The sequence below is a fragment of the Embiotoca jacksoni genome, unplaced genomic scaffold (genome assembly GCF_022577435.1).
Source record: "Embiotoca jacksoni isolate LCO1_2020_lvr unplaced genomic scaffold, fEmbJac1.0.p SCAF_27, whole genome shotgun sequence".
Classification (NCBI taxonomy): domain Eukaryota; kingdom Metazoa; phylum Chordata; class Actinopteri; family Embiotocidae; genus Embiotoca; species Embiotoca jacksoni.
In genome coordinates, this window is record NW_027185378.1 from 1,066,360 (window position 1) to 1,092,080 (window position 25,721).

The window sequence follows — 25,721 nt, forward strand, 5'->3', positions numbered from 1 at the left end:
TTGTTTGTACATGAGGAAACCGAAAGGAGACTGTGCACCTTGTTTAATAATTAGTAATTCTGGAGCTCTAACAAGGCTTTGTCTCATCTGGATTTCATCTTGGAGCGTCTAATAGAACTACGATTCTTTTAAAAGGGAGGAATGCGTCCCCTCGTTCACTGATCCTTTATCTGAATGGAGTCAGAACCTATGGCCCGGACTGTGGCTCAGAAACATCAGAACTGTTCTGTGTATTGATGCATATCCTCCAGTTGTAGACTTACTCTGAGCGAACTTGTTCTTCAGCTTGTCACATCTTCCTCCCTGTTGTTTGACTCACACTGTTCACGTCTCTGTGCTCCTCCAGCCGTCCAGACATCGCCCTCCTCTGGTTCCTCATCCCCTTCAAAGCTGTAAAAAACCTGCTGTGTGACCAGTACAGGTGGCTGACTATCAAGATCGTCTCAGCCCTGCTGCTGCTGGCCATCGTGGGTCTGTTCCTGTACAGTATGCCGGGCTACATGGTGAAGAAGATGATGGGGGTCTGAGAGATCTGCTGGGTTTTACAGTTTTACTCTGGAAACAATGGTTTTTTTGTTGTTGTTTTTGTTTTTTCACCATTTGACAGACATATTCTGTATTATCATTAAAATGCGAGACTGTAACGTAGCGGTGCAAATTTTTAGCCATGCTTAGTTTTATTTTGCTGGAATAAATATTGTGAGTTTCATTATTGTTGTGTTGTGGTTGCTGCTGCAGGTAAGACTGACACCTGTTTGCTAACAGTGTGCATTAATTAGTGAATAAAGTGACAACAATAAATATTTCTAATCTCATCATCTGTCTCACATCTGCTCATCTGTTATTCATGTTTTAGAGGCGTGACACATGACAAGAAGAAGCGTGTTACAGGAACCCCGAACTCTTAGACTATTTATTTTTGTTTGTTTTCAGTATTAAGTTGATGTCATGCCTCTACATATTTTATTTCAGAGCTAGTTAACGCCGGTCCACAATCCAACCACTAGGCGGCGCTGTTGACATTTTCTATTAATAAAAACCGGAAGAAAAAAAACCGCAGAAGAAGAGAGCTCGTGTTTCCGGTCCGGTCAGATTTAGATGACGCTCCTCTTGCTGCAGTTTGATAAAACTCACCGACACTCGGTAAGACTCTCATTTTTCTCTCCAGTTTTCTTGAGCCGAGCTTGTTAACGGCCCCGCCGCCGCCTCAGGCGTCATTCCGTCGGTTCGATCCGCGTGAACACGCCGAGCTATTGGCTAACTGAGATAACGGCTAACAGCTAGCTGCTAAGTGTTGGCACTGATGTAAACAGCTGTTTGACGCAGCAGCCTGATTTAAAGACGATCAATCAGTGTCATTATCGATAATGTGATCAGTGTTTCAGTGTTTGTCCTTTAACACTTATTTATAATCCTATATTTGTGCCACCGGAATCAGGATCCTTTCACAATAAAAACAAGTTGTCATGTTTTGATGACACATATTCAATTCCTACAAAAATTAAAGTTTCCGGTTAGAACAAACAATGAAATGAGGTTTTCACCTCATAAATACATATTTTTTTTCATCGTGTTTGGCAGAAACTTGCTGCTGTAAATGTTGATCTAATTTGACGGTTACAGAAACGGTTGTAAACACGGACTCGCTGATCATCAGACTTCATAGCAGCAGGTCAGAACCTGATCAGTCGTCAGAGTGGGGAGACCCCATCACAAAGGATCTTTGGTTCTGATCAATAATTGTTGACCTAAATATAAAAAAAAATTTCCCTTTCTCTGTCCAGGAAGTGTGCGGCTGCTACCTTCACCTGTCAGCTGACTCACTGAGCTTGCTCAGTAGAGGAGTTTCCCTCCACAACACACGCATATAAACACAGTAAGTTTTGCACTGAAACAGAAGCCACGTGGAGGCTTTCAACCTGATGCAACACTGCTGCACGATTCCTTTATTTACCCTGGAGCTGCTGAGGTTGTGTCGTGCATAGAGTCTTTACAACCAACACCATTTCCCACAAGTCTTAGGGAACTGGATTGGGGCTGAATACAGCTCAGTATAGCCGATATGAATCAGTTCAGTAATACCATGATCGGCTCAGATACTGATCATATCGGGTCATCCTGAGTAAATCCAGTTCAGCCTCTAAGGTGTCAGACATCTCAGACGCCTCCACATGCTCAGTGGTTGCCAGGTAGTCTTTCTGTCATTGACTGATTCGGGCGTGTTTTTCAGGATCAATCCAGACCGCCATCATGGTGCTGGCCGATCTGGGGAGGAAGATCACCTCGGCGCTGAGATCACTCAGCAACGCCACTATCATCAATGAAGAGGTATCCGACACAAACCTCCAAACCAAACCTAACGTCTGTCTCAGTCTAACTGGTTAAAGTGGTGACAGAAAATAGACTCGACCTCTTGGCGTCAATCAAATCTAATCCATGTTTTTTTGCAGGTGTTGAACGCCATGTTGAAGGAGGTGTGTGCCGCCCTGCTGGAGGCCGACGTCAACATCAAACTGGTCAAACAGCTGAGAGAGAATGTCAAGTGAGTCTGATGCACCTCGGTCCTAATCCACGTGTCAGAGTCTGGATCTGAAGCTAGTCTGATTGGGATCCACTATCAACATCTGGACCTAATGCCGGTCTGGTTCTGATCCAGGTATCAGAGTCTGGATCTGAAGCCAATCTGGTTCTGATTCATGTGTCAGAGTCTGGATCTGAAGCTGGTCTGGTTCTGATCCAGGTGTCCCGGTTCTGGATCTGAATCCGGTTGGGTCCAGCAGGGAGTGACGCGTGTTTGTGTCCCTGCAGGTCTGCCATAGACCTGGAGGAGATGGCCTCAGGTCTGAACAAGAGGAGGATGATCCAACACGCTGTCTTCAAGGAGCTCGTCAAGGTCAGAACACGTGTGATGTGTTCAGTAACATGTGCATGTTCCAACTGGGGTCATGTATGTTGCAGCTGGTGTAACGTGTTCCGTGTGTCATGTATGTTGCAGCTGGTGTTCTGTGTGTCATGTGTGTTGCAGCTGGTGTGTTGTGGTCTGTGTCCTGTATGTTGCAGCTGGTGTTCTGTGTGTCATGTATGTTGCAGCTGGTGTAACATGTTCCGTGTGTCATGTATGTTGCAGCTTGTGCAACATGTGTCATGTATGTTTCAGACGGTGTTCTGTGTATCATGTATGTTGCAGCTGGTGTAACGTGTTCCGTGTGTCATGTATGTTGCAGCTGGTGGACCCCGGTGTGAAGGCCTGGACTCCAACCAAAGGAAAGAACAATGTCATCATGTTTGTCGGTCTGCAGGGCAGCGGTAAAACTACAACCTGCTCCAAGGTGACCCCACACACCTGAGACATAACCCCGCCCCCAACATAGACCCCGCCCCCTATGTACATAAACCCCGCCCCCTGTTGTCTGTTCTCACTGTGACTTCCCTGTCTCTTGCAGCTGGCGTATTATTACCAAAGAAAAGGCTGGAAGACCTGCCTCATCTGTGCAGACACCTTCAGAGCAGGTAAACAACACTTCAGGTGGTTTCAGTCACCTGACGTGACGCCTCACTTCCTGTCACTCACCTGGCGCGATCTTTTCTCTCACAGGTGCCTTTGATCAGCTGAAACAAAATGCCACGAAAGCCAGAATCCCTTTCTACGGCAGGTGAGTCATCTGCTGGTCCCCTTGTGTGTTGCGTTCAGGTGCCCCTCCTGACTGTGTGTTGCGTTCAGTTACACAGAGATGGATCCGGTGGTGATCGCCGCTGAGGGTGTTGAGAAATTCAAAGGGGAGAACTTTGAGATCATCATCGTGGACACGAGTGGACGACACAAACAGGAAGACTCGCTGTTTGAGGAGATGCTGCAAGTCTCCAACGCTGTGGTGAGTACCTGAACGCACCACCTGACGAACACTGTAAATATCAGCCCTACCAGACGTTTCTCCATCCTCCTGCTTCCATAGCAACCAGACAACATCGTGTACGTGATGGACGCGTCCATCGGTCAGGCCTGCGAGTCCCAGGCCAAAGCCTTCAAAGACAAAGTGGACGTGGCGTCGGTGATCGTCACCAAGCTGGACGGACATGCCAAAGGAGGAGGAGCTCTGAGCGCGTAAGAACAATCGTCCTCGACTGCGTGATGATGTCACAGAGCCGTTTAGGGCCGTTTGTTTACGTTCTTCTTCTGTTTCCCATCAGCGTGGCGGCCACCAGGAGTCCCATCATCTTCATCGGGACGGGAGAACACATCGACGACTTTGAGCCTTTCAAGACTCAGCCCTTCATCAGCAAGCTGCTCGGTAACTTCAGTGTTTGTGTTGTGCTGCCGCCTGCTGGTCGGTGGATGAATCGACAGGAAATTAATCAGTAACTATATTTAATGGTTGATTGATGTGTTGTTGTTTTTTTATCAACACTTTTTAGCACAAGTAGTACCAGTAACTTGTTGTTTACAGTGTTTCCATGGAAACCCCCAGTAACTCCTCCTCTTCCTGTCAGGAATGGGCGACATCGAGGGACTGATCGACAGAGTGAACGAGCTGAAGCTGGACGACAACGAGGAGCTGATCGACAAACTGAAACACGGTGAGAAGCCGAGCAGACCGACCGACCAGTGGACACGCGGTGCATTGTGGGCACGATGACTGACCTCTTCCCTCTGCCCTGCAGGCCAGTTCACCCTTAGAGACATGTATGAGCAGTTCCAGAACATCATGAAGATGGGACCCTTCGGACAGATCATGGTAACCTCAGATGCTCACCTGCAACACCTGAGCCGGGTCACATGGTGTGGACCGACCGGGTCACATGGTGTGGACTTCAGTTCCAGGTCTTCAGAATTGGAGGTTGTTTTCACACATGTTTGTGTGTCTCTGTTGTGTGTGTGTGTGTGTGTGTGTGTGTGTGTGTGTGTGTGTGTGTGTTGTGTTCAGGGGATGATTCCGGGTTTTGGTACTGACTTCATGAGTAAAGGAAACGAACAAGAATCGATGGCCAGACTGAAGAAACTGATGACCATCATGGACAGCATGAACGACCAGGGTAACACACACACACACACACACACACACACACACACACACACACACACACACACCTTTAGTTGTCTTTAATGGAGGCCGGCTGAGGGTCTCTGACTTGGGCCACTGGTTATGTTCCCTCCAGAACTGGACAGTAAAGACGGAGCGAAGCTGTTCAGTAAGCAGCCCAACAGGATCCAGAGGGTGGCCCGCGGGTCTGGTGTCGCCACCAGAGACGTCCAGGAGCTCCTCACTCAGTACACCAAGTTCGCCCAGATGGTCAAGAAGATGGGAGGCATCAAGGGACTGTTCAAAGGTAACGGGGGTCTGAGGAGGTCTGAGGAGGTCTGAGGGAGACTAAGGAGGACTGAGGAGGTCTGAGGGAGACTGAGGAGATCTGAGGAGGTCTTAGGGAGACTGAGGAGGTCTGAGGGGGGATTGAGGAGATCTGAGGGAGACTGAGTGTTTGAACTTTTGTCTTGATGTATTTGTTTGGTGTCCTCAGGAGGAGACATGTCCAAGAATGTGAACCCATCTCAGATGGCCAAACTGAACCAGCAGATGGCCAAGATGATGGACCCCCGAGTCCTGCACCACATGGGTAAGACCTGAACCCCTGGACTCATCTGGACCTCGTGAGGGAGTGTGTGTTGCTCACCTGTGTGTTTTTCAGGTGGGATGGCGGGACTTCAGTCGATGATGCGTCAGTTCCAGCAGGGAGCCGCCGGAAATATGAAAGGCATGATGGGATTCAACAACATGTGACCGCCGACCAATCAGCTGCCTTAAAACAAAGAAGAACTTAAAGCTCCACCTCCTGAAATGTGGAGGGGGACGTAGCTTGGAGCAACCAGTCCTCTGCTGCTGTTCACCAAAAAATGAAAAGATTTCTGCTTTTAGAAAAACACCAGAAGAAGAAGAAAATAAAGATGTAAAGGAGCAGTTCGACATTTTAAAGAATTGGACTGCTGCTTAATACGAAGATGATGATGAGGAGGAGGAAGAGGAGAAGGAGGAGGAAGACGGGCTGGCTATTTTCAGGCCCCATTAATTTAATTGTAATGTTTGTGTAAACTTTAAAAGGAGCAGGGTCGCTCCTGTCCCGTGTTTATTTCACTGTCAAGTTTGACTTTGTCACTTTTAGCTCAACAGTTGGAAACGTTTGAGATTTTCAAAATAAAGTCTAAATATTTTGAGAGAACCAAGTTTTATTGTTTCCTACAGAATCAAAAACAGGATTTTTCAGGCTAGAGCGCAGCAGCGGAGTCAGCCCTATAAACCCAGATGGGTACCACTGAGTAATAAAGCCTTACATCTTCTTACTTATACATCTTACTTAATCTAATTAGTGACGCGCATGAATGGATGAACGAGATTCCCACTGTCCCTACCTAGTATCTAGCGAAACCACAGCTAAGGGAACGGGCTTGGCAGAATCCGCGGGATTTTTAAAAAAAAATTCCCCTCGGGGATTAATAAAGTAACTACCTAACCTAACCTTACAAATTAAAGGCCCTCATTTCAAATTAAAAGCCTTTGTTTAAAATCCAAAGCTTGTTTCAATTTAAAGGCCCTAATTTCAAATTAAACGCACTTGTTTAAATATTTTTTATTCACATTTCAATTTAATGGCCCTTATTTGAAATTAATAGCGCTTGTTTCAATTTAAAGGCCATCATTTCAAATTAAAAGGCCTTTATCCAAAATTAAGATATTTTGTTTCATATTAAACAACATTGTTTCAAATTAAAAGTCCTTTGGAACATTTGGAAAGTCTACAAGAGCCTCACTGAAATTATTTTATCCCCATTCAAGTGAACACAGGTCTAAACAGGAAGTCAGCCAGCTCAGTGTACATACTCTTCCATAAAGCATGCTCAGTACACATTCATCCAGCCACCAGACAGCAGATTTAAAAAACTGTACATGATATTTCTTTGGTGGTTTAGTCAGTGAACCCAATATCTATGTTAAAGTTCCTGAACAGCAGGTTTAAATGTGGAATCTGTTGTCAAAGGCAATGTTTTGGGTTGAGATGAGAAAAACTAATGACACAAAAGTTGTAACACTCAGGAAAACTGAAATATTTGGTAAAAAGTCACAATAGTTAAAAGAATTGTAGTAAAATATGTATTTACATTTTTTTCCCTGTAGAAAATATTTTGACAAATAAGTGATTTCATCTAGTTTAAAGACCTCCTACAATAACAAAATCTCAAGATTTCTCCTGAACCACAGAAAGAGAAGAGAATGTGGTTCCTGAAAACCGCTCAGAGTGACACCTCTGCTTATTTCGCCTCCCTGTGTCTTGACGTGGCGCCGGCCCGCCGCCATGTTGTTTTTCTTCGTTGTCAGCGTAGAGGAGCGGCGGCTTCGGAGCGGCGGTGAGTCACTGATTTACCTTCTGACATTGAGTTACCTGGACCTGACAGACTTCCAGCGTCACCTGGACTCCGTGAGGTCACCTGTCAGTGCGTCCTGTAGCTGCTACCTGTGACGTTAGTGACGCAGTGGAACACCGGCTCAGTTGGCTGCTGTTAGCCGTTAGCTCGGAGGCGTGATAGTTAGTTTAATCCAAACCTTCCGCTCCAGGTGGATTGATTGACGATACTGCTGCTGAACCCGAAGGTGTCACACAGGTACCTGCTGAAGTCAGCCTGTGTACTGTCGCAGCATCTTTGATTTGAGACTGGAGAAACCGAACAGACTTTAAATAGTGGGAAATTGATCAGATTTTGGTGGGTGGAGGTAGAGAAGTTTATATGTTTATATAGAGAAAACATGTCGCTGAATGTTTGGAGGATGAACTCTGAGCTGCAGGCAGGATTTAACCAACACTGAGTTCATGAGTCCAGTTGAACCCAGCAGAACCAAACAGAGAAACGGGCCACCAACCAAACTCTGTACAAGTTTTGTAGTATTTTAAGAAATTGTATGTCGGCAAGATTACAGAGAAACTAGCTGCCAGATTTTGATGAAACTTGGTGGAAGTGTGAAGTCGGGTCCGAGCAAGAACCCACTAAATTCTGGAGTGGATCTGAATCACGGGGCGGATCCAGGAATTATTTTTACTCTTTCATTAACATTGAGATACTTAATACAGTACATCTTAACATCCAGTAGATGGCAGTAAACTTCAATAGAGGGGAACTAGAACAGTCAGTAGTTATTAAGCTACAGTACTCTGATATTGCTTCCACCTCTCCCCAGCTTTTACCCAACATTGTGACCCCCTCCACCACCCTACGTTGCCATGGCAACCTTCCCAGAGTACATCGCCCAGAACGAGGAGCGCGACGGTGTCCGCTTCAGCTGGAACGTGTGGCCCTCCAGCCGGTTGGAGGCGACCCGGATGGTGGTGCCGGTGGCGTCTCTGTTCACTCCCCTGAAGGAGAGGACCGACCTCCCGCCGATCCAGTATGAACCGGTTCTCTGCAGCCGTGCCACCTGCCGCGCTGTCCTCAACCCGCTGTGGTAAAGCATCACCATCTGTCCTAACGTCTGTCTGTCTGTCTGTCTGACTGACTGACTGACTGACTCCCACCTGTTTGTGTGTTTCAGCCAGGTGGACTACAGAGCCAAGCTGTGGGCCTGTAACTTCTGCTACCAGAGGAACCAGGTGAGTCCAGAGTGTCCTTCACCTGTCTGACAGGTGGACACTGCAGAGACGTTGACACTTTGTCCTTCCCTTCTGTCTCAGTTCCCTCCATCTTACGCGGGAATCTCTGAGGTGAACCAGCCCGCCGAGCTGCTGCCTCAGTTCTCCACCATCGAGTACGTGGTCCAGGTGAGACTGGTAGACAGGTGCAGGCGTCGACACGGGTAGCAGACCCACCACGTCATCACATGTGTGACCCCGGTCTCTGTCCTCAGCGGGGCCCTCAGATGCCGCTGGTGTTCCTATACGTGGTGGACACCTGCATGGAGGACGAGGACCTGCAGGCTCTGAAGGAGTCTCTGCAGATGTCCCTGTCTCTGCTGCCCCCCACGGCTCTAGTGGGACTCATCACCTTCGGGCGAATGGTCCAGGTCCATGAGTTGGGCTGCGAGGGGATCTCCAAGAGCTACGTCTTCAGGGGGACCAAGGACCTGAACGCCAAGCAGCTGCAGGTAGATCAGGGTCCACTTGTAGTCCTTCAGAACTGGTTCACTGTCCAGAGTCTCCGTCAGCACAGTGGTTCTCCAACCAGCTTCGTGTTTGTTGCAGGAGATGCTCGGTCTGACCAAACCTTCGGCTGCTCAGGGACGAGGACCTCAGACAGCTCCGCAGCCTCTGTCCAACAGGTAAACTCAGAGTCGGTGTGACGTGTATTAAACGTGTTTTAGGCGTGTTCTTGTTTCATTCCTCTCGGTGATCTTCACTCCAGGTTCCTGCAGCCGGTCCAGAAGATTGACATGAACCTGACTGACCTGTTGGGGGAGCTGCAGCGCGACCCCTGGCCCGTCACTCAGGGCAAGAGGCCGCTGCGCTCGCTGGGCGTCGCCATGTCCATCGCCGTGGGCCTGCTGGAGGTAAGAAGACATAATGGGTCACAGTTCAGATTATAGACCATATGTAAAAGTGGACGTAGCTTTCGGATCTGAAAAATGAGGCTAATGCAGTGCCTTAAACTTCAATACCACCGAGTGCCACTCGAGTTTCACTCCAAACACGCCGGTTTCCATAGACTCCCATTCAACTTCTCTCATCAAATACAAAGTCAATAAAATGTCTCCACCAGTTATCTCGGTGTAGTTAGCTAAAGTCACTCCTTCTTATTAGTTTTCTGGAGGTCCATCTGAAAATAATCCGTAATAATTAGAAAATAAGCTTAAAAAGATGGGTTTTGGGGGCATGTCTGTTTGATTGACAGGCCTGTGGTGCGGTCATGTAACAGGTATCGGTGGGAGGGACGTAGTAAAGTCAGTTTTCCAATCAGATCAGTCAGATCCACCGCTCGCTCCTCCCCCTTCTCGTCCAAATATGGTCACTTCCTGCTCCAATCCACTCCGAACTACCAAGATGGTGACAGACAGAATTTGAACTGGAGGCTTCATAACGTTCACAAAACAATGGGTGACGTCACTGATGGATGATGCTTGGTCTGACGCCACATGGAGTGTAATTCACGTTTTTACCCACAGTGCACCTTCCCCAACACCGGTGCTCGGATCATGACATTCATCGGCGGTCCGGCGACGCAGGGGCCCGGCATGGTGGTGGGAGACGAGCTGAAGACCCCCATCAGGTCCTGGCACGACATCGAGAAGGACAATGCCAAGTTCATGAAGAAAGCCACCAAAGTGAGTGAGAGCTCAAGATCTAGTCACCTTTGACCTCATGATGGCTTGTTTAATGCTGTGTTTAATGTGTTTTTGTTGCAGCACTACGAGTCTCTGGCCAACAGAGCATCCACCAATGGCCACATCATCGACATCTATGCGTGCGCTCTCGATCAGACTGGCCTGTTGGAGATGAAGTGCTGCTCCAACCACACCGGGTACACACACAAACACGCACACGTTTATACTTCATGAGAAGATCGTTAGCGCCCCCCTGTGTTTGTCTGTGTGACCTGACGGTGTGTGTCTGTCTCTTTAAGAGGTTACATGGTGATGGCCGATTCCTTCAACACGTCTCTGTTCAAGCAAACCTTCCAGAGAGTTTTCACCAAAGACATCCAGGAATCCTTCAAGATGGCCTTTGCTGCCACGCTGGAGGTCAAGGTACGAGAGGAGGGACGCCGAGAACACAAAGGCCCAATCTCACCTGAGTCAGACCAATAAACCCCACTTGTGTTTCCTGTTTCAGACATCCAGAGAGATCAAAGTGTCCGGAGCCATCGGCCCCTGTGTGTCGCTGAACGCCAAAGGACCCTGCGTCTCTGAGAACGTACGTTAACCCCCAAACTATGCTCTGCACTGCCCCCTACAAGCAGAGACAGGAACACTGTCCTCTACAAGCAGAGACAGGAACTACAGAAACACTGTCCTCTACAGGCAGAGACAGGAACTAAAGAAACACTGTCCTTTACAGGCAGAGACAGGAACTACAGAAACACTGTCTTCTACAGGCAGAGACAGGAACTACAGAAACACTGTCTTCTACAGGCAGAGACAGGAACTACACAAACACTGTCCTCTACAGGCAGAGACAGGAACTACACAAACACTGTCCTCTACAGGCAGAGACCGGAACTACACAAACACTGTCCTCTACAGGCAGAGACAGGAACTAAAGAAACACTGTCCTCTACAGGCAGAGACAGGAACTACAGAAACACTGTCGTCTACAGGCAGAGACAGGAACAACACAAACACTGTCCTCCACAGGTGTAATTACTTGTAGTTTTTTCTATGTAGTCAAACAGAAGTTAAAAGTTCACATCCAGGTTATAAATCAGTTTGAGCACGTGTAGTTACCATGTTTTGCCTGTGGAGGGCAGTATGACACTGTATAAATGTTTTTTTCACACTGTAATTATGTTTTTCAGGAGATCGGGACAGGAGGAACCTGTCAGTGGAAGATCTGTGGGCTCGACCCGTGCACCACGCTGGCTCTTTACTTCGAGGTCGTCAACCAGGTATGAACTTTGACCTCTGACTTTTGGCTGTTCTTATACATTCACACAAATGATGTGGAACATTTAGAGTGATGTCTCGGCACAGGGCAATGTAGGCAGACCCGCTGTCAACAAAATAAAAGCTTCAGCTCAGTTCAACAAAATAAAAGCTCCAATTAATGTCACAAACTTGTCAGATCTTCCTGCTGCATAAATATGAGCCAATAACAGACAGACACAGCTAACAGGTGCAGCCACAGGTGAGTTTTAGTTAGCACAGAAATCACACAAAACTAAATATGAACATAAATTAAGTCTGGATCCATTTATTTTATTCATTGTTATAATTATATTGCATGTCTGCAGTTAAACTGATGAGTTTAATAAAGAATTTATGAATTATTAATTGTTGTGCTTCTGGATTACAGGGAGTCCACAAGGGTAGGGTTGGTCACGAGGATCGTGATTAGATGATCACTTCAGTTTAATCTGGACCTACCGCTGGGGCTGATGGGAAACACTGACAGTCCACCTGTAGATGAGGCCTAAGATTCTGTGGACTAGCTGGGAATTAAGTCTTTAGTTTATGGGTATTGTTCCACTGGTGTGTGTCCAGGATTTTATGGCGAAGCATCGAAAAGTTGATAAAATCTTTCAATCAGACAGCTCAGCTTCAGGGCTGGTTTATGGTCTGGCACAACTAGTCCATGATGTGTTGATTGTACAAAAAGCCATTCGTCAAATGGAAGGATGAACTCCACGTCCCAGAATGCACTCTTGACAGTCACCTTTCAGCCTCATTGTCCCTGCAGTTACAGAAAGTGTTTGTCTTTGGAGTTAAAATGATGATGATGATGATGATGATGAAGAAGCAGGATCACGGCGGTGTCAGTGTTTCTGGTGATGACGGTGGACTTGTGGTTGTAGAGGCTGTCGTTGTTGTGCTGATGTGATTGGTCATGTGCAGGTGGAGGGCGGAGCTCTGGGGGCGGGACTGCAGACACATCTCAGAACAGGGACACCTCTGGATAAACCTTCTGAAAGTTCGACGCACTGCCACCCTGTACCTGCTGGAGTCACACCGACGCAGACGTTATGTTTGCGTTAAAAAAATGACATCATACTGATACTTCACAACTAATGTGACCCTTGTACAAAGGGAATAACCTGGAAGCTGTGTGGTCTCACTTACGTCTGCGTCATGCAGGTGATCCAGGGGTTGAGGGCGGCGCTGGTCAGAACCAGCCATGCAGAGAGGGCGGAGGTCACAGCTGGACTCTGTTGACCGCTGAAGGTCTCGTACAGACACACTGAGATGTAGGGCAGCCAGCAGACCAACAAACACACTGCAGGCAGACAGGAAACTGTTATCACATGACCACATCAGAACCAGCCAAACACAGGCCATCCTCCCACAGACTGGCTGTAAAAGTTGCTGGGGACCAGTTGCAAGGGTCTAGTGAATGCTCGTAAAGGTCTAGGGACTGGTTATGGAGGTCTAGGAGATCTAGGGGCTGGTTATGGAGGTCTAGGAGGTCGAGGGACTGGTTGTGGAGGTCTAGGGACTGGTTATGGGGGGTCTGAGGACTAGTTGCAGATTGATCTTAATTGATTTCTTGATTAACTGATATATTAGATATTGCTCTATTAGAGCAGTCATTGCAGGTGTAGTCTGCAGGCCGGTGTGGTGACCTGTGTACAAATGTAGTAAGAGTAATGAGTTTTATTTCAGAATTCATCAGAACTTACGGGTTCTCTAACTGGTCAGAAGACTTCAGGCTGTGAAACTCTATTTATATTTAAAATTATGTGTAATGACTGAGACATCTGAAATGTCAGTCTGCAAACATCACAGGGAGGAAGGCAGTTTCATTTGTGGGCAGAACGTGTGCTCATAAAACTCAGCACAAACAGCAGAATCATGTGTGTATGTCGCCATGACAACGGGGCCACAGCAGCCATGTTGGACGTCTGAGATAAAAGGTGAGCAACAGGGACAGAGAGAGTCACAGTGACTCTGAGGATCAGCATCCATGTTTACCTTCATGACTCACTATCATTACTCAAAGAAGAGCTCAATGATGGTGCCCTGTTTAAATCACTGTGGTCACCTGGACTCAAATTGTTTATATTTTAGTTACATTTATTGTAAGTCCTATTTCAGAGGAAAACCTTTTTGAACACCAACAACTGCTTGTAAAGTCTCCAACGTCCGTCTCAGAACTTTATTTTATCTAGTTATGTGGAGGTTATCTGCTAAATTATACATTTTTAATTTCTAATGTGTAGGTCATGTTGGTATTTCAAAGCTGCTTCATGAAATTTACTGAAACCTGGTGGAAAAATACCAGCTCTAAAAATAGTCTGCAAAATATAACTGTGGACAGACGTCTCGTTGTAGGACTAGTTGAGGAGCTAAAGGACTAGTTGCAGAGGTTTGTGAACAAGTTGCAGAGGTTTGTGGACGAGTTGCGTATTCTTATGTTCGACATACTTTAGCCTCAGAAAAGAGCACAAATTTAGAGAAACGTTTCAGCAAAGGTTTGGATGTACAACACCAGTTCGTCAGGGAAGACAGATGAGGTGACTCGCTATCAGGGCGGAGCATGAACTCACCTGAGGTCGCGACCATCACGATGGAGCTCCTCAGGTAGTGGTTGGCAGGAACGTAGAAGCAGTGCAACTCGTTGCACATGAACGTTCCCCTCCTGGCCTGCTTCCGGGCCACGTAGACGATGTATCCGTACAGAGAGCACGAGGTGACGATCGGCGCCACGATGCCCAAACCCATCCACAGCACCACAAAGTACCTGTCGTCAGGGATGAACTTCGGGCAGCAGAGGAACCGAGACTCGCTGTAGGCGTAGCTGCCAAAACCCAGCAGCGGCAGGGCAGCGTTCACCAGGCAGAAGAGCCAGACCAGGACCAGGACCGCCTGGGTACGCCGGGCTGTCCAGATGCTGCAGTAGCTGAGGGCGAAGCAGATTTCTGTGAATTTGTCTACGGTGGTCCAGGTGAGCGCGTGGATGGAGGAGGTCTGCAGGAGGAGGAAGATGAAGCCGCTGCCCTGACAGAGGGCGCCCTCGCTGGGGTACCGGCCCGGCCACGAGAGGCTGTTGTGGGCTCCTAAGGGGATGGTGGAGAGTCCGAGGGCCAGGTCGCTGAGGCTGAAGCTCAGGGTCAGGCCCAGCGTGTCGGACCGCAGCTCCTTGTTGAGGAGGAGCACCAGCAGGAGGAGGAGGTTCCCACAGACCGAGCCCACACTGGACAGAACCATGAGGGTGGCGTACAGGGCTCTCAGAGCGTCCGCCATCTTTAGACAGACTCACAGTTACGAGGTTACATCACCGATTACACAGGACATCAGAAGGCTCCTCAGTTCCTTTAATGACCACTTGATGCCACTGCAAGAAGCTGACTGATACTGATGACTTGAACAACTTCTTCACCGGTGGCGTCCTCTTTCACACGAGTTGGACTTCTTGGTTCTGATGGTTTGAAAAAGTCGTCCACGTCAAACTGGAATGAACGATCACTGAGCTGAGGATGTAGTCTCCGACAAAGCTTACAATACAGTCCTGAGATCTGTTCCAAGGCAGCTTAGCGAGGCAGCTTAAAAAATTTCCCCTCGGGGATTAATAAAGTATATACCTACCTACCTAGCAGACGTTAACACCATGAGTCATGTCCCCTCACTGACTCCCAGGGACGCCCCACCAGTCAGTCAGAACTGGAGGAACCTTTCAGACGAGACCTAAAACTTATTAAAGAACCTCAAACAAGTCCAGCTGCCCTTTGATAACACTTGGATCGATGAATCAGATTCAGGAAGCTGAACTCCAGACGTCCTCCATGTCGTCGTTCAGTCGGGGTCTGAGTCTCCTGATAAAAGACGTGGTCAGCAGGGTTTACCTGAGGTTTGATGAGTCACAGCCGAGCCAACCAACCCTGATGTCGGTGAAACACCAATGACCAAACATTTCCAGGAACCTTTTTCTTGGATTTGTTCCTGGTCCCCTGAAGTTCCCCTGACCCAGAAACTGTCCAGGGGGGGGTCAGCGAAATCATGAAACCTCCAGTTCCTGGAAACAGAAGAAGGTTCTGATGGTTTCCTTGGTACCGAGGACGTCTGGGTCAACGATCAGACCAAGTGATCGCTGATATCCATCGATGGAGAGTGTGATCTGAGTCTGATCCAACTCTGAGCAGGAGGCGTGTCCTGCTCAGTGTGTGTCTCCGGAGGCAGCGTTGCCATGGGGCACGTGTCCGTCACCTGCTGAGATGATGATGATGAGGAAGACACACACACAGTTATCTGCTGACAGTAAAGTCAACACTACCTGAATGTCCAATTTCCTGTGTCAGTGGGGGGGACAAATTTGGTTTTTCTAAACCATCGGATATTTTGTGCCGTCCTCACGTTGGGACGGACTTTTAAAGATAGAAAGTTTTCTAAATGAAGACACCAAAACAAAACCTAGTTTCAAAGTGTGTGTGTGTGTGTGTGTGTGTGTGTGTGTGTGTGTGTGTGTGTGTGTGTGTGTACACATGTGTCACGCTGCCTGACTCGGGTAATAGCAGGTGTGCAGGTGTGTAATCATCACCATCATCAATCCTGCTGAACCTCAGACCGCCGAGGAGCTCGTGTGTGAAACAGCCAATCAGAGCGCAGTGTTTTATGAGTGTTCGGTGACTTCATGAGGTTCACATTGTAATTTCGCAGTCTTGCTTTGACAACAAACTTTAAAATAAATCATTATTGACCACAGAGCTGCCACACACCTGAAGCTGCCGACCTCTGCTGTGATTGGTCCAACCAGACGTGATTGTTGATCCGACCCGTCTCTTGTCTCCTGCAGCACAACGCTCCGATCCCGCAGGGCGGACGCGGGGCGATCCAGTTCGTCACTCAGTACCAACACTCGTCAGGACAGAGACGCATCCGGGTCACCACCACGGCCAGGAAGTACGACGGCACACCTGCACTTTACACAACTCGTTTCATCAGGAAACACACTCACACCCAGCAGCCAATCACAGGGCAACTTTTAGGAAACCATATGGTCGTTTAATTGAAGGATTTTACTTTATGAAATTTGTCCTTGTTTGTCCTAAAATTTAAAAAAAAAAAAAAAAAAAAAAAAGGTTTCTGGTTGCAACACTGTGAGTGACCACTAGAGGCGGTGCTGAAAGATCTGTTGATATATCTGACCGGCATTAAAGTCACATCATCTGCTGCTTCCTCCCCGTCCAGCTGGGCTGACGCTCAGACTCAGATCCAGAGCATCGCCGCATCTTTCGATCAGGAGGCAGCGGCCATCTTGATGGCGAGGTTGGCGGTGTACCGGGCGGAGACGGAGGAGGGGCCGGATGTCCTCAGGTGGTTGGACAGACAGCTGATCAGACTGGTACGCAGACGAACGTGGACTCAGATCATTAACGGGATTAGGATGTGGTTCTTAAATGCGTCTGTGTTTGTGTTCAGTGTCAGAAGTTCGGAGATTACCACAAAGACGACCCGAACTCCTTCAGGTTCTCCGAGACCTTCTCCCTCTATCCTCAGGTGATCCGCATCCCATAATACCCTGCACCTCCTCTTCTACATCCACGGTTACTCCTGAAACACGTGGGTGGAACCTTCACTGACGCTTTTGTGTGTGTTCTGGTTTCAGTTCATGTTCCACCTGCGGCGCTCTCCGTTCCTGCAGGTGTTCAACAACAGTCCAGACGAGAGCTCATACTACCGACATCAGTTCAACCGGCAGGACCTGACGCAGGCGCTCATCATGATCCAGCCGGTGCTGTACGCCTACTCCTTCAACGGACCGCCTGAGGTATGTGCACAATAGGGTACACACCTGAGTGTTGTGACTTTGTTTAAAAAAAACTCTGCAGCAGGGGAGTGACTCTGAAGTTTAAATGTTGAGAAACAGGAAGTCAGAGTGTGTGTGTGTGTGTGTGTGTGTGTGTGTGTGTGTGTGTGTGTGTGTGCGTGCGTGCGCGCTCATTCCAGCCAGTCCTGTTGGACAGCAGCAGCATTCTCCCGGACCGAATCCTGCTGATGGACACGTTCTTCCAGATCCTCATCTACCACGGAGAGGTAAGCACTGAACACCTGGACACCTTTCACAGCTGGAAGGCTGAATAAACTCGCGTAGTTCAACACATACCACGCACCATTAGACCGAGGAGGGCAGGGAGGAGAGATGATTGGTCACCTAATGTTAATTATAACAACCACATTTCCCGTACACCCAGTCACTTCCTGTTCTGTGGTTTGTCTTGATGATGAGAGGAGAAAGAGCTGCTGACTGGAAATGAGTTATTTTGTGTGATATAATCTGCTGCAGCGCAACACCAGCTGTGCTTATTTATCCATCACCTGCATTCATATCTAATCATTATCATTAAATCATAAAAGGCAATCAATGATTTACTTCTATTAGTCTGAAAGCACTATTAATCAGGATTTTACAAAGTAAACAGAAAAACAATAAGCTTTGTCTCCTCCTCTTCATTATCAGATCTCTGCAGAAACATGAAAAATAAATACAAATTCTATATGGACTCTGGTGAGTCATCGGTCGAAACGATATTATGATGTTTGTATAAAATAATCGCACACTCATAACTCTCATGATTTTATTGAGCAGATGAAAATCAACATGTCAGCTCACAGCACCTCATTTATTTCAACTCCTGTGACCACTTCAAAGACATCAGGAAAAAACAGAACCTATTCAGAAAAAAACAAAGCCACAACATGAATTTACAATAAAAACTGGAAGTTCACACTACGTGTGTGTGTACAATAACTTCTGTGTGTCTGCCTCAGACGGTCGCTCAGTGGAGGAAGGCCGGCTATCAGGAGATGGCCGAGTACGAAAACTTCCGACACCTCCTTCAGGCTCCGGTGGACGACGCTCAGGAGCTGCTGCACACCCGCTTCCCCATGCCGAGATACATCGACACGGAGCACGGAGGCAGCCAGGTGGGAGCAAACACAACAACATATCATGTTTATAACACTAATACACACACTATACAACACAAGTAGCGTCATAGGATAGTCTATCATAGGCGACAGGCTGTAGTATGACTTTTTTTTTCTTTTTTTTTTTTCCACATTTCGGACCATGACATACATCAATAGAAACACGCATCAAATACTTGTACACAGGAGTTCTCATTGTCGCTCTGATGCTTTCAGGCTCGCTTCCTGCTCTCCAAAGTGAATCCCTCCCAGACCCACAACAACATGTACGCCTGGGGACAGGTAAGACTCTCACCTTTAATCTCAGACACCTTTAAACATGGACCAATGAGACGCACTGCTGACATGAGTCATACCCTCTGCAGGAGTCTGGAGCGCCCATCCTGACAGATGACGTCAGCCTGCAGGTGTTCATGGACCACCTGAAGAAACTCGCTGTCTCCAGCGCCGCCTGATCCCACCTTACCCGTTCTGACCCTGACCTCACCTGTCTGTTATATATGTTTTATTTGAATTTGCTGCCTCAATTGCCATGACAACCTGTGAACCAACCAACAACCACCCTCAGCCTGCTGTCAGCCAATCAGCAGCAGCTTTAGGACAGTGACAGCCAATAGTTTTTTGTCATTCATCTATTACAGATGTAACTTTAAAAAAAATGTATGACACAACAGCAGCGCTTACACACATTATCCACAACCATGATTTCCACAATGATAGTCTCCGTGTGATTTTCAAATAGAGATCTTTAAATGTGAACCAGGAAGGAGTAAGTGATGGCTGTTCGGAGAGCTTTCTGATTGGTGGAAAAGACTGGTGTTATTTTGAATCTTCAGCAGCATGTTGTCGGGATCAGAAGTATTAAAGTGTTGGTTGTTCAATATAATTATTTTACACAGTTGGAAAAAACGTTTGTCCATCCTTCCTCTGCCGTCTCTTCGTTTGCCCATTTTAAAGCCATCGTACACTAAAGGTCCTGCAGACATTGTCATTTTTTCTTTCTCATGTTTCTAATAAAACTGCTGAGAAGAGCTTCACTGTGTTTGTGTCTTTCTAAAACAGTTAACGTTTGGGTTTCCATAAATCTACAACGTAAAATGAATGTTGAAAAAAAAGTCAAATAAAAATAAAAAGTCATACTATAGCATCTCGTGTGAAATATGAAAAAAAGTAATATTATTGCATGTCCTCCAAAATATGGAAATAAGTCACACATGCGTGTCGTCCAAAAAGTGAAAAAAAAGTAATACTATAGCATGTCGTCTAAAATATGATATAAAAGTCATACTGTAGCTTGTCGTCCGAAATTTAATAAGAAAGTCATTAAAAGTAATAAAAGCCACGTCAAGGGCAAGAATCAAGCCTGGGACCTTCTGACTGGGAGACAACAATGCTAACCACTGCACCACCGTGCTATCTTCAATAATATGTTTAAAAGTCAGACAAACACGCAATAAAGGCAGCACAACTTTGCAGTTGCTAGAGTTGTCATCTCACAATCAGGAAGTACTGGGTTCGATAGAGGGCTTGGAACTCTGTCTGTGGAGGATTGCATGTTCTTGCTTGGAGTGTGACTTTGTCACATTTATGATTACATGCATGACATTTGTTTTACATTATGGACTACATGCATGTCATCCATATTTTGGACGACATATTTTTAGGTTATTACTTATGCAGGAACATGCAAATTCCATATAGAAAGTCCCAGGGACCTCTAGACTGTGAGACAACAACGCTGACAACTGCACCATTGTGTTGCCTGACATAACTTGAACGGAAGTCATACTTATAGCTGTCATCAGAAATAGCACAAAAAAGTCATACTTCCTTAATGTCGTCCGAAATATGATTAAAAAAACTCGTTCAAAATGTGAAAAAAAGTCATACTATAGTGTCCTTCGAAATATGAAAAAAAGTCATAATCATGTCGTCCAAAAATTGATAAAAAAAAAAGTCATTTAAAATATTTTAAAAAGTCATACTATAGCATGTCGTTCAAATTATTATTATGTTTTTTTTTTTATAATAAATGTCATTGTCTGTCATAATACATTTAATAGTGTAGTATGTTTAAAAAAAAGTTTCCATAAATCTACATGAACTGAACTATTGTGTGAGAGGGGAACACTGCCCCCCTGTGGGAGAACATGTCAACAGCAGCTGTTTGATCTGCAGCTGAATCACAGATCACAAATATACTTGTGTCTGCTGAGCTGAGCACAAAAACACAACATAGAGCCACTGATGGCATCAGTTACAAGGGTTCCTCCTCCTCACTGTCCCTGTTGCCACGGTAATAACCCTCCATCAGCTAAACAAACAGGAATAATAACAGAAACCAGTTTGTAACCAGTTCTAACCCGGGTTTGTTGCCGTGGAGGTGAGCACCGACACGTGTCTGAAAAGCTAAGCTGAACCGTTTGATCATCAGCTGACACGCTATGGGATCGGGACTGCAGGTTGAGACACTGACAGCAGTTTACATTCAGGGTCTTTTATTTTGTTAATGAGCCTGGTCCCTCACAAGAAGTTATCTCCTGGTTAAACCTCCATCTTTGACTGAGAGCAGCAGGATGCCCGATCAATAATCAATAGTGTACTTGTGTGTGACCTCACCTGAATCCTCCGGTCAGTCGCAGTGAGGTGTCGCAGGGTGGATGACATCAGGGCCTGACTTCATCCTGCACGGTGCCTTAGGTGTTAGGGTCTGTCATGAGACGGTGTCATCAGCCCAGAAGTCTCCTCACCTGCTGAGGTAGATGGACAGATCACAAGAAGAACAGTCATGACGGGAACACTGATGAAATAAGAAATTAATAAAAACATGAACAAAATGGGACGTGGCCTCAAACACCAGTGAGGACTGGACAAAGCGTCCTCTCATACTGATGCTGATGATGTCACACTAGTAAGTTGGACCTCGGCGATGATGTCATGGTGAACTTTAAAAACTGTCCCATCAGAAGGAGGTAGGTCACACATTCCTCCAAAACGTAAGTCTTTGGGCTATTAACCAAAGTCAAACAAGATGAGAATCAACACAGACACGCACACTAGTACGCATGACGACAACAGTCCATTAGTCGTGCCTCTGCCCTCTACAACCGTCCACTTCCTGTCATTTTTCACACTTCCTCCGGGAAACAGGAAGCATCTGAGTCACCGTGACAACAATCATCCCCCAGTGTGTGTGTGTGTGTGTGTTTCCACTGTTTGTACTCATACAATACAGTTGTATGTGTGTGTGTGTGTGTGTGTGTGTGTGTGTGTGTGTGTGCGTGTTAAACTGATCAAACTGATTTCAGCTTGAATGAAGCCAACAGAGAATCCTGCTCTCTCATTGGCTGCTGAGGTTGCAGGAATCCTTGAAGATGTCCCTGGGTCTTTGAGGAGGTTTGAGGTTATTGGTGATTACTACATTTAAAGGTCCAAGTTCCTCATCTGTACTTTGCTTCTGTTCCTGTGCTTCTCAGTGTGGGATCAATACGTTCATCTAATCAATCAATAACAGTTAATCTATTCTGAATCTGAAAAATGTTGAAATTCTGACTGAGGTTTGGTACAAACATCTTAGAGGTTTCAGAATGTGGACTTATTTGCTCCTCTGGAGGAAACCAGCTCACCTTATCAAGACTCAACACACTTCCTGTGCAGGAGGAGGTGGGGGCATTAGGGGGCGGAGGGCTAGGGGGAGGTACTGTGGTGGATGAGGGGTGAGACTGGCAGTCAGTCTGTCAGCAGAGCTACTGTGGAGAAGCTGGGATCATATCAAAACAAGAAGTGGACAAAAGTGTGTTTTAAAGACGGAGAAAACAAAAGAAGAGGAAATCATAAAGAGAGGAGGAGAAGAAGAAGTGTGGATAAAGGAGGGTAATCGCTTTTCAGAGGTGTATCGAAGAGGACGGGTTGGAAACGGTAAGAAAAAGGACTCAACAAACTCACATTAAATTTAATAAATTGATTATTGATGTTGACTCCGGTCTTTGGGAGACAGAGTTAAAAAGAAACAGATCAATAGAGCTGACAATAACGAATAAAGGGTTCAAACTATTAGATAAATGTACCAAGTGATCTTCCTGCCTGGCCCTGTCGCTATGGAAATGAAATAGCCCTGGTCTAGTATTTCGTAAGAAACGTCATAGGTATGTCATTAGAAACATTGTTGTACAATATGTCGTTAAAAAGTCTATATATATGTATATATAGACTTTTTTACTTTTTTTTATATATATATATATGTACAGATAGTAAATAGCAGTTTGTCCAAAAATGATGGTATAGCATGTCGTAAAAAATTCACCATTTATTATGTGGTAAAACGGAATTATGGTAAAAAAAAAAACCTGAATCGTATAGTATGTCGTAAATAACAATAATATAGAATGTCGTACAAATTGCCATAGTAGAGTATGTTGTACAAAAACGTACCAATATGTTGTAAAAACGTAATAGTATAATATGATGTAAAAAACATGGTAATATGTCATAAGAGGTGTAAAGGTATGCAAACTAACATTTTTATCTTTGTTTTGACAGTGACATCATTACCAAAGGGGGCGGGGCTAAAGGAGATGGAGTTGAGGCTCTGCTGCTGTTGGATCGTCGTCTTCCTACTGAGAAATGTCTCGTCCTCACCGCCTCAATACAACCTCCACCGAACCAGAACTGCTTTCGACCAGGCCATAAAGGACTGCTCCCCCGGTGTCCTCACCACCGTCACTACCAAGCAGGAAGTCGAAGACATCCTGAAGCTCGTCTCCAATTCGGTACCGCCTCTGGATGACTTCACCTTGTGGGTCGGGCTGAAGAAGGTCAAGAACGAGTGCGTGGACCTGTCGTTGCCACTGAAAGGGTTCAGATGGACAGATGGCAGCGGCCAGGAGTTGCAGGTGGTCAACTGGGCGGAGGAGCCGACGCTCACCTGCACCGCGGTCCTATGTGCGGCATTGAAGGTGCAGTTTGACGGGTCGACGGTAACCGGGTGGGGTCTGATCCCTGTCACCTGTAAGAGTCAGTACCAGTTCATCTGCAAGCTGAAGGACGGAGTGACCGGAGGGTCACCTGAGGGCAAAAACACCCCCGTTACACGTGCTACACCAGAACCAACAACTATTGAACCTAAATCTGCCACACCAGAACCATCCGGACCAGCTCCACCTGAAACAAGACCTGCACCATTAAAGCCTGAATCTGTGACACCGCAACCTAAACTTCTGACACCCGGACCAGACATTGAGCTGAAACCTAACCCTGGACCCAGACCTGGCTCCGGTCCAGTGTCGGGACTGGACTTGTGTCACAATCCCTCCATCGAGGGCGAACGCTCCATCAGTCTGGACCCCGACAACAGCAACAGGATTCGAGTGGAGTGCTGGTCCTCGGTCCAGCTGGACCTGACCTGTTCAGGTCGTCCTGGCATGTGGCGAACGCTCGACGGCTCGCCGGCCAACTTCAGCGCCGTCTGCCTGCCGTGCGCCAACGGCTTCCGGAAAGACACATCCGGACACTGCATGGATGTGGACGAGTGCGGCGCCGGCGACCCCTGCAGGCACACCTGCCTGAACACCGAGGGTTCCTACAGGTGCGTCTGCTACGACGTCAATGGGAAGCAACACGACGAAAACTCTTGGACATGCAAGGACACCGTGAAGATCGACGGCAGCGGCTCAGTTTCAGCCATCCTGATCCCGGTGCTGGTTGCCGTGGCGGCACTGGTGATTCTGTTGGTGATTGTTGGGGTGACGGTGAAGTGCTGCTTGATGAAGCGATCCAAAAAACACGCCACGAAGGAAACAGAGAAGATAGCGATGAAGAGCAAGAATGATAGGGATTCCTTTGAAACAGCCAATGAGACGGCAGCAACATGAGGATTGGTCGAGTGACATCATCATCATTACAGTTCACTGTGGGACAGAAGAATTACTTTTATTGGGTGACGTCATCAAGAAGTCATTTTTGGATTAAAATGTTTTTACTTTTCTGGCCCGTTAAATCCAATATTTATAGATTAATTTATGAATAAATAATTGAGGATTTATTTCTAATTGACCAAATGGACTTCACGTTCTGGACATAACAGAAAAGACCCTATAAATATTTTTTAAATCATTTTTTTAAATCAATTAAAATTTTATGTTCTAAAAATTGTTCATTATTTAAAGACAGAAAAGTGATTCAGAATTATTAATTAGAACATTTCATGATATTTTTAAATGAAATTTTTTTTTGAATCTTTAATGTAATCAATAAAATGTTTTTATATCACATTAATCTTTAATAAATAATCTATAACAACTGAGACTCCTTCAGCATGAACTGAATATGTTTTCATTTGTTTCTACTTTTATGTTTTTACTCTCAGTAAGAAACAAACTGTTGAAATTAATTCAAATCTTTTTAGAATTCGGTTTAAGCTGTGAAGTGAAACGAAGGAATTTTTACTTTTTTTTCTCTTAAAATAAAATGCCTCAATGAATTTCTGTTTCTGAGTTTTACTCTGAGTAAAATTAAACTTTATTAATGTTTGAAGCTTGATGACACTGGAGTTTTAAATGTTCATCAATAAAAGTATTTGTTGTTTTAAGTTAGTTTTGCAAGTTCTATTTGTAAATGACGGGGGGAAATCCTTTGATGAATACTGTTCTATATGGCCAAAAGCATGTGGACACCCAGCCCTTTATTGCCCATAGTAATCACATGGGTTGCTGTCCACATACTTTTGAACATTGAGTGCATTTAATTCCGTCAAATGGGTAGCTGTGAAAATACCACATGGCCAAAAGTATGTGGACACTTACAGGTCACTGTTACATCAACCACATACGAGCAGGTAGTGAGTTTGTTCCAGTGACATGTTTTTAGAGGAGTCGGCACATTTCTATTTATTATACAATATATGGCCAAAAGTATTTGGACATCATTTGGGGTCAACTTTTTACAAATCCCATGAGGCTGCAGCACTGAGCTGTCCACATACTTTTAGCTGGTTACATACAAGGTTTCTGTAGTATAATCTACAGTCACTGTGTGTTTACAAACTGGATTTCCTGTTTCCTGAAGAGCATGATGTTGAGACAGGAAACGATAGGAGCGGTCATCAACCTGAGGCTCGAGGCCCTTCAGAGGATCCAAAGCAGAATCTGAAGGTGATAAAAGGAATAAAAAAGTGTCAAG

At 46.1% G+C, this 25,721-nt stretch overlaps 4 protein-coding genes across 5 annotated transcripts; 3 read left to right on the forward strand and 1 right to left on the reverse strand.

The window, feature by feature from the left end:
- The first annotated feature begins 1,056 nt into the window (after nt 1-1,056).
- Nucleotides 1,057-6,210, forward strand: srp54 (signal recognition particle 54). Of its 2 annotated transcripts, XM_069160645.1 has the most exons (18): nt 1,110-1,143; nt 1,624-1,672; nt 1,785-1,876; nt 2,231-2,328; nt 2,451-2,542; nt 2,809-2,893; nt 3,225-3,329; nt 3,444-3,510; nt 3,596-3,653; nt 3,722-3,872; nt 3,954-4,102; nt 4,189-4,289; nt 4,489-4,575; nt 4,660-4,733; nt 4,923-5,031; nt 5,155-5,325; nt 5,515-5,610; nt 5,683-6,210. In XM_069160645.1, exons 4-18 carry the CDS (start codon nt 2,251-2,253, stop codon nt 5,772-5,774), a joined length of 1,515 nt encoding a protein of 504 aa, XP_069016746.1. In that variant the 5' UTR covers nt 1,110-1,143; nt 1,624-1,672; nt 1,785-1,876; nt 2,231-2,250; the 3' UTR covers nt 5,775-6,210. The 2 variants fall into 2 exon arrangements, with proteins under 2 accessions (XP_069016745.1, XP_069016746.1); XM_069160644.1 differs by lacking the exon at nt 1,624-1,672 and having other exon boundaries at nt 1,057-1,143.
- Nucleotides 6,211-7,342: 1,132 nt separating this feature from the next.
- Nucleotides 7,343-19,578, forward strand: sec23a (Sec23 homolog A, coat complex II component). Its single transcript, XM_069160643.1, has 20 exons — nt 7,343-7,393; nt 8,220-8,483; nt 8,571-8,628; nt 8,710-8,796; nt 8,883-9,119; nt 9,217-9,293; nt 9,377-9,521; nt 10,134-10,292; nt 10,374-10,489; nt 10,592-10,715; nt 10,801-10,881; nt 11,483-11,572; nt 16,411-16,517; nt 16,806-16,959; nt 17,037-17,114; nt 17,224-17,385; nt 17,565-17,651; nt 18,387-18,542; nt 18,762-18,827; nt 18,911-19,578. The coding sequence occupies exons 2-20, from the start codon at nt 8,263-8,265 to the stop codon at nt 18,998-19,000; spliced, it is 2,295 nt and encodes a 764-aa protein (XP_069016744.1). The 5' UTR covers nt 7,343-7,393; nt 8,220-8,262; the 3' UTR covers nt 19,001-19,578.
- Nucleotides 12,740-14,899, reverse strand: LOC138205011 (adenosine receptor A3). Its single transcript, XM_069160646.1, has 2 exons — nt 14,168-14,899; nt 12,740-12,897 (listed from the first exon to the last, which is right to left on the reverse strand). Exons 1-2 carry the CDS (start codon nt 14,862-14,864, stop codon nt 12,740-12,742), a joined length of 855 nt encoding a protein of 284 aa, XP_069016747.1. The 5' UTR covers nt 14,865-14,899.
- Nucleotides 19,579-22,242: 2,664 nt separating the features above from the next.
- clec14a (C-type lectin domain containing 14A) lies at nt 22,243-25,110 on the forward strand. Its single transcript, XM_069160647.1, has 2 exons — nt 22,243-22,463; nt 23,085-25,110. Exon 2 carries the CDS (start codon nt 23,120-23,122, stop codon nt 24,413-24,415), a length of 1,296 nt encoding a protein of 431 aa, XP_069016748.1. The 5' UTR covers nt 22,243-22,463; nt 23,085-23,119; the 3' UTR covers nt 24,416-25,110.
- Nucleotides 25,111-25,721: the final 611 nt, after the last annotated feature.

Excerpts from the sequence above, each read along its gene's own strand:
- srp54 (XM_069160644.1), top strand. The coding sequence starts at position 2,251 with ATGGTGCTGGCCGATCTGGGGAGGAAGATCACCTCGGCGCTGAGATCA. Across the intron at positions 2,894-3,224 it reads TCTTCAAGGAGCTCGTCAAG|CTGGTGGACCCCGGTGTGAA; the intron begins GTCAGAACACGT and ends TGTATGTTGCAG. Across the intron at positions 4,290-4,488 it reads CTTCATCAGCAAGCTGCTCG|GAATGGGCGACATCGAGGGA; the intron begins GTAACTTCAGTG and ends TCTTCCTGTCAG.
- sec23a (XM_069160643.1), top strand. The coding sequence starts at position 8,263 with ATGGCAACCTTCCCAGAGTACATCGCCCAGAACGAGGAGCGCGACGGT. Across the intron at positions 8,797-8,882 it reads CCATCGAGTACGTGGTCCAG|CGGGGCCCTCAGATGCCGCT; the intron begins GTGAGACTGGTA and ends CTCTGTCCTCAG. Across the intron at positions 10,716-10,800 it reads CTGCCACGCTGGAGGTCAAG|ACATCCAGAGAGATCAAAGT; the intron begins GTACGAGAGGAG and ends TTCCTGTTTCAG.
- LOC138205011 (XM_069160646.1), bottom strand. The coding sequence starts at position 14,864 with ATGGCGGACGCTCTGAGAGCCCTGTACGCCACCCTCATGGTTCTGTCC. Across the intron at positions 12,898-14,167 it reads CGTGATGGTCGCGACCTCAG|TGTGTTTGTTGGTCTGCTGG; the intron begins GTGAGTTCATGC and ends GTCTGCCTGCAG.
- clec14a (XM_069160647.1), top strand. The coding sequence starts at position 23,120 with ATGGAGTTGAGGCTCTGCTGCTGTTGGATCGTCGTCTTCCTACTGAGA.